Source organism: Gekko japonicus, unplaced genomic scaffold (genome assembly GCF_001447785.1).
Source record: "Gekko japonicus isolate JY-2015 unplaced genomic scaffold, Gekko_japonicus_V1.1 scaffold1139, whole genome shotgun sequence".
NCBI lineage: Eukaryota > Metazoa > Chordata > Lepidosauria > Squamata > Gekkonidae > Gekko > Gekko japonicus.
The window spans coordinates 30,079-37,189 of NW_015172591.1; the positions used below are offsets into that span (position 1 = coordinate 30,079).

Sequence of the window (7,111 nt, forward strand, 5' to 3'; positions counted from 1 at the left end):
TGAGTTGTTTTTTCTAAAGTAAAACCTCAGTATTCAGGTTTAATTGCCGTGTTGGCACTTTGCGATAAATAAGTGGTTTTTGGGTCGTAGTTTGGGCACTCTAAAAGGTTGGCCACCACTGCTCTAAGTCTAAACTGTGGAGTCTGGGGAGCAAAAATCCAACTTGGTGAGTTCCTGGCATTCAAGTTGCGACCCAGCAATGTGGCTGCTGCAAGCATCCCTTTGCTCTGGAGCCCTCCCTTCCTGAGCTAGGGCGAAAATACGCGAGCCGGAGGCTACAAAAATCCGTGAGCTAGCTCACACCAACTCAGCTTAGAGGGAACACTGCCTGCGAGGCGGGGGGGCGTGAGCTAGCTCACACCAACTCAGCTTAGAGGGAACACTGCCTGCGAGGCGGGGGGGGGGGGCGAGAGAGCTCGGACAGAAACGGCTCTTTTCCCAAGGAGGACAGCGCTTGCCAGAAAAGTACCAGCTGAAACCACACAGGGAAGGACCCGGATAGAGCAACTGTCAACCACAGTGCCACCGACAGCAGTGACTTAAGGTCCCCCAGAATGCAACGGGCTGGGCCTGGAGTAGCCCATGGCACTAACAGTGGTCTGCTTTTAAAGAGCGCGGGAGCCCCGGCGGATGGATATCTCTCTCCCTCTCCCGGCCACGGGGGTCGAAGCCGCTCCCGAAAGGCGGGCCCCCCCTCCGCCTCGGCACTAAGGCCGCGCACGCACCCACCTCGCGCTGGGGTTGTCGCGCGGCCTTTCCGGGCCCGTGGCTCGGGTCCGGCGTGGAGCTACGAAGAGCGCCGCCCGGGAGGAGGAGGAGGGGACGGGCGGCCGCCCGCCTCTGAGGCCGTCTCCCGCTTTCTCCGCTTGGGTCTCTTGGGCAAGGCTCCCTCTAAGCCGTGGAGTCTTGTGAGCAGCCATTCTAGTGTATGAGCGGCTGGCATTCCAGTTGGGTGCGGGCGACCGGGCTGCGGCATCAAGGCCAGCTCCAATTTGTGTATCAGCCCACAGCTTGGTTATTTTATCAGGAGCTAGGCTGAGCATGCATCTTACTCCCGTTCTGCAGTCATTCCATTGGCTTCCCATCCCGTTCCCAGGTTCAATTCAAGGAATTGGCTGTCGCATTCACAGCCCTTCATGGCCTTGGATCCTCATCTCTTTGGGGGGCTGCCTTCCCCCCCTATGCGCCACCAGAACAGCTTCACTCACCTGAGTAGGGCCTTTTTTGCAGGTAAAGGTAAAGGTTCCCTTGCTCGAAAGCCAGTCGAGTCCGACTCTAGGGTTGCGGTGCTCATCTCCGTTTCAAAGCCGAAGAGCCAGCGCTGTCCGAAGACGTTTCCGTGGTCATGTGGCCGGCATGACTAAACACCAAGGCGCATGGAACGCTGTTCCCTTCCCACCGAAGTGGTACCTATTTATCTACTTGCAATTTCTTGCTTTTGAACTGCTAGGTTGGCAGGAGCTGGAGCCAGAGACGGGAGCTTACTCCATCATGCGGCAGCCCGGGTCTTGAACTTTTTTTGCAGGTGCCACCCTGCAAATGGGCAATAATAACAACTGCATGTGCATCCACTGCACATATTTGTGGATTATCTTCTCTGTGGATTAAATGATCAGTCCCCCCCCCCCCCTTTACCTGATGAAAAATGTGTTATCTAAAAGGATTGGAGCTTTGGCTCTTGTGTGACATAGTAAAAAAAAAAGAGAGAGAGAGCAGTCTGGCAGATTTGACAAATAAACAGCTCAACAGGAAGATATATGTTACTATCTTGTTTGAATATTGTCTATTAGAATGTGATCTTTGGTAATCCCCAGCATATAAAAATTACAAAAAGACTTTGGACTCTGGACTATTTTTTTTTTCCCATCGGACAACTGGAACTATAGAAGAATTATGGTACTGGCAAACAAGCAGCACAGTTGCTGGGTAAACTTCTCCTCCCTCTTATTTCTTGGTCTTCCCTGGGTGAAATATAATAGATAAACACGCTTTTAAAAGCCAGTAAACTAAAGTGAGAATCCTGCCCACTTCGTTGAAACCAGAAGCCTGTGTTGCTCCTAGAAAAGTTTGACTGGCTATATCCATGTGTATCTAAAGACTAGTTCCAGACCGTTTCAGACTGCAGCGCTGAATTGCTGCTTTTTAACAGCATTATTGAAGCTGAATTCTGAAACTGACTTTGAGGAAGACGATGCTTGAAATGAGGTACAACCTAGGCACTCAGTTTCAACTCCGGTTCATTCATTCAACCCAACACAAAAATCCTGAGGATCCATGCATTGGAACTATATTTTTGTGCCAGCATGGTACCTTGAAGCAGTGGATGCATGATTTTTGTGGTGCTGCCTATAGACTAAGACATAATCTACAATAGGACAGTGGTTGTTTCAATGTAAAAATCATGCCTCAGATTCATATTTTTGCACCCTTGTAGCATTACAAAGTATTGGATCTGTGTTTATGGTTCTGGCCACAGTCCTAGTTTTTTTGTTTTTCCAATGGATAATGACTTTTATTAGGATTTTTCCTTCTCATAACAGTATTTCAACTGGTTTCCATTATGTAAACTCACAGTTCTGTTACATAAACTCACAGTCGCAATACATATATAGTCTATTCATACTTTAATATTTAGTTTTTAACATTTCAACATGGTAGGCAGCTCCCCCCCTCCTCCCCAGAGTTTTACTGGATCTTAACCAACATCGGCTGCGGTCACACGGAGCATTAGCCACGCTACAGAGACGGAAGATAGGCGGATTTTTCAGGCGTGATCACACCGCCACATCTGGGAAGCGTAGAGCTCCTGTGGCTCACCCGGGGCTTCCCGCCGAAGATCCGGGGCAAAAAACTAGTACCTCTGAGGTACTAGTTTCTGGAAACCGCGGGGCAAGGGCGGGCGTCTAATTGCGTTTCCGGTGGCATCCGGCGCCCGCCCATGTCCCCTCGCAAACAGGTCATTTTTTCCCCCAAGTCTCCACGGAGGCGTACAAGCACCCAACAGAGCATGCTTGCACACTTCAGTTTTAAAAAGTTTAAAAACCAACAACTCCGTTTGCCGCCCTGCTCGCTTCTTTGCCTGTCGTGTGATTGGCACCTCCCCACTAGCCACGGGACCTGGACGGGACCTCAACCAGACGTCTGATCGGGCAGTGCGTGTTAGTTTGCCCCGGGGCAAACAGCCACGCTCCCCCCCCCGCATTTTCCAGCCCGTGTGACCGGGGCCATCCAGAAGTAAGTTAATCCTAGTAGCAGAATACATGCTAAAGAACCAATAAATAAAGGCAATTAAAACTCTAAAGTCCAGAGAAAGACACAAAGAATTATTGTTTTATTTTGACATACTTTGAACACAAATGCAACGGGCAACTGTACAAAGCAATTACATTTCTTAAGTAATGAACGTTTACAATCACTACTCATTCAAGTTTTTTTAATTGGGAAAAAATGGATGAATTTAAGGTGTATGAACGCCGCATAAGGTTAACATCACTGTGAAGACAACAAGTTCACAGCAAAGGTACTGGGGAACGTAACTTCAAACCAAGTCTTGAATCATGTCCAATTGTGCCATTTTGATGTTCCCTAAGGTTTAGATGCCAAGCTCTGTTTGCACAGTGATAGCTTCTTGCTATGTAAAACACACCCTAATGTCTCTGACAATGCTGCAATACAGTTTAGGCCCAGCATAAGCCCCATGAACTGTCTGTATATGTTCAACTTTACAGACTTAAGTTCAAAGAAACCATGACTTTACTTTCGATCTGTCCTATAATTCACTTCCTATTCTTAAATACATGCACTTAACTGGATAAAATCTATATTCAAGCAATCATATTGTGGTTCAACGGTATAATCCCACTCATCACACACAGTTCTGAGTAATTATTCTTGATGTACTTAGTCATGAAAATGCAACCGTGATGAAGTGATTTAGCACCAATAATCATCGTAACTATGGTTAGCACCGTGATGCCAAGTGTTGCTCATGTATATTGCACAGGCACAAAATCAGACAATCCAGATGCACATTTTTAAAAACTTTCCATCCAGATGCACATATAAAAGTGCTTTCTTAGGCAGGATTCATAATTATCTTTCTGAAGACACTGGACACTTAGTTTTCTGATTTGTAGAAATGAATGCTGTAAAGAGCGATTTGGGTATTTTTTTTTTCTTATTTCAGATATTTGCCTGAGAATTTTGAGGTACGATGTTCATTAACCATTATTTCAACCTTTGGTATAGCGGCATCTTCAAAAATTGTCTTCGATTATGTTTAATGGTCACAAAGCGTCATCTAGAGGCAAGCGCTTTTTCAGCGTGTGACACTTTCAAGCCTTCAGTCTTTCCATCAGTTGCTCAGCTGTGACAAACCAGTAGGAACTGCGCCTGTATACCATTCGGGACACGAATCCCAACCGGCTGGCCGGAGCCAGGACATGAAGATGCAAGTGGTCTACGGAGCAGAAAGGGGGGCGATGAAAACCCATTCTTATGTCGTTCAAGTCAGTAAACTGATTTCGCTGAAGGATGTTCTTCCCGGCCGCCATCATTCTCTCCACTAACGGGATGTGCTCCCTCTTCAAAGTCTTGCAGTTGCCAAAGTGTATTTTTGGCACCACCAGGTAATGATGTGGGGCTCCGGGTCTGATATCCCTGAAGCACACCAAGTCTTCGTGCTCGCAAGGCAGCAGTTCGGTGCCCGGCTCCTCCCCATGAGTGATCCTGCAGAAAATGCACTTGCTATCGTAGCCACTGCCACCGCCGGCCTCTCCTCCAGCTGCACCGGCCCCAGCCCCTGTGTCGGGACCGGGCCCTGTGGCAGGAGATGAGCCCGAACGCCCTCCTTCCTCCCCGGCCATCGGACTTTGCTTCCTGGCTGCCCTGAGCTTCAGGCTAACCTTCAAAAGGCAAAACCCGGCTGCAACTACAGGGCGCGCTGGCACAGAGAATGGCAGTGGCTCCTTCACGTGAGAAAGGAAAGCAGGCGCAAGAGACTGGTGTGGCGCTGAAGGCGGGACTTCAGCTCAGCCGGTGGGCAGGTTCGTCTCTCGAAACCGTGGATTTTGCCGGGAAGACATGCAGCATTTTATTTCATAAAAGGCTGGGGCTGTCAAGCCTGCCAGTGTAGACCTGGATGGATGAAAGCAAACGGGTTGTGGTTGTTTGCTAAGTTGTCATTCCTGACTCTTTTGTGCACTCTAATTATTATACATCTTCTGTGGTACTCAACTACACAGTTAGGGTTGGCAGCCTCCAGGTGGGGCCTGGGGATCTCCCGTTTTTACAACTGATCTCCAGCTGACAGAGATCAGCTCCCCTGGAGAAAATGGCTGCTCTGAAGGGTGGACTCTGTGGCATTGGACCATGTTGAGGCCCCTCCCCTCCCCAAACCCCGCCCTCTCCTGGCTCCACCCCCAAAGTCTCCAGGTATTTTCCAACCCAAACCTGGCAACCCTATACACAGTAACCGGCATAGTCCTAGTTTTATATCGGATTTGGGGAGTTCTGGTTTGTTTTTGTTTTTAAGAGACACCATGAGAATCCAGCTCTTACTCCCTCCTCCCCCAAAGGTATGAAAACCAATTTTTTCCTCTTTCAAGCCATGCTGATGTATGTGGGCTTTCCCACTAGATTTCTTTAAGAACAAAACAAAAACTTCAAACTGGACTAAAAACTCATTTACTACACAGCTCTGTGAGACACCAAATTGTGTGGCTTTCCCATTTTACTTGATGCTTACATAGTATCTCTTTCTGCACTGTTTTAAGAAGAGAAGAGATTGGATTTATACCCCGCCCCTCACTCCCCAAAGGAGTCTCAGAGCGGCTTACAGACTCCTCTCCCTTTCTCTCCCCACAACAGACACCCTGTGAGGCAGGTGGGGCTGAGAGAGCTCTTGACAGAAACGGCTCTTTTCCAAGAACAGCAATGACAGAACTATGGCTTGCCCAAGGTCATCCAGCAGCTGCAAGTGGAGGAGTGGGGGATCAAACCCAGTTCTCCCAGATTAGAGTGCGCACATTTAACCACGGCACCAAACTGGCTTTAAAAACAGTTTCCCTCCCTTACTGTTCAATGAAATAAATTTTAAAGGCTTAAAACCAAAGGCTAATCTAGGAAGCCCCTCAATTGAAACAAAATGCAATTAAAAAAAACCAAAACAGAATAGAATGAACGTTTTAAAAAACCGTCTCCCTTTCTTTACTGTTCAATGAAATAAATTTGAAAGGCTTGAAACCAAAAGCTAATAGGCGCATTCTAAACTGCAGGAAGCCCTCAACTGAATCAAAATGCAATTAAAAAACAAAGCAACAGAAAGCTTTAAAAACTGTCCCTTTCTCACTGTTCAACGAAATACATTTGAAAGGCTTGAAACCAAAAGCTTAACATGTGCATTCTAAAGCGTAGGAAGCCCTCCCCTGAAGCAAAATGCAATTTAAAAAGTTTTAAAACCTGTCTCCCTTACTGTTCAATGCGGTCTTACTTTTCTCAGTGTTCAGTGAAATAAAAGTCTGGGAAGGCTTGAAACCAAAAGCTAATGTGCGCGTCCTAAAGCGCAGAGAGGCCTCAACTGACCCTAAAGGAAGAGCGAATAAGGAACCAACTTCAGCCTCCTCCCAAAACGCAATTTTTACAAAAGCAAACAGAACGTTTTCCTAACGGCACGGCTTTGGATCCCTGCTGATTGGAACCCAGCCCCACCCGACCCGTCCATAGAACTCGGCCCCACTAAAGCATTCCGCGCTGCTGCTGCCCCCCCCCCCCCCTATATGGGGTGGTACCGCTGCTCTTCCTCTCCCTCCACCTTCACTTCTTAAAGGGGCAGCGCGTTTTCCCAGCTTTGAGCAGATTGTGGATTCCCCCCCCCCTTTAAGTTTGATGAGCGGGGGGACACTTTGTTTTCTCTGTCTGGGGTACTCTCTCTCTCTCTCTGGTCAGTCTCTTCCTCCTGATGTTTATTTTATTTATTTATTTTTAGATTGGATTTATACCCCCCCAGTGTTCCCTCTAAGCTGAGTTAGTGTGAGCTAGCTCACAGTTTTTTAGCCTCCAGCTCACACATTTTAGTCTCAGCTCAGAGTAAACTAATTTATGCAGTATCCAA

General features: G+C 47.6%; 2 protein-coding genes across 2 annotated transcripts in view; both read right to left on the bottom strand.

The window, feature by feature from the left end:
* The window catches only part of SAYSD1 (SAYSVFN motif domain containing 1), a 3,233-nt gene extending 1,743 nt beyond the window's left edge, over positions 1-1,490 (bottom strand). The window contains exons 1-2 of the mRNA XM_015421518.1: positions 1,486-1,490; positions 730-787 (exon numbers count right to left, since the gene is read on the bottom strand). Of these exons, the coding sequence (XP_015277004.1) occupies positions 730-787; positions 1,486-1,490 (63 nt within the window). The remainder of the gene's footprint in view (positions 1-729; positions 788-1,485) is intronic.
* A 1,879-nt stretch (positions 1,491-3,369) lies between these two features.
* On the bottom strand, positions 3,370-4,921 carry LOC107119087 (histidine triad nucleotide-binding protein 3-like). Its single transcript, XM_015421524.1, has one exon. The coding sequence runs from the start codon at positions 4,863-4,865 to the stop codon at positions 4,335-4,337; it is 531 nt and encodes a 176-aa protein (XP_015277010.1). The 5' UTR covers positions 4,866-4,921; the 3' UTR covers positions 3,370-4,334.
* Positions 4,922-7,111: the final 2,190 nt, after the last annotated feature.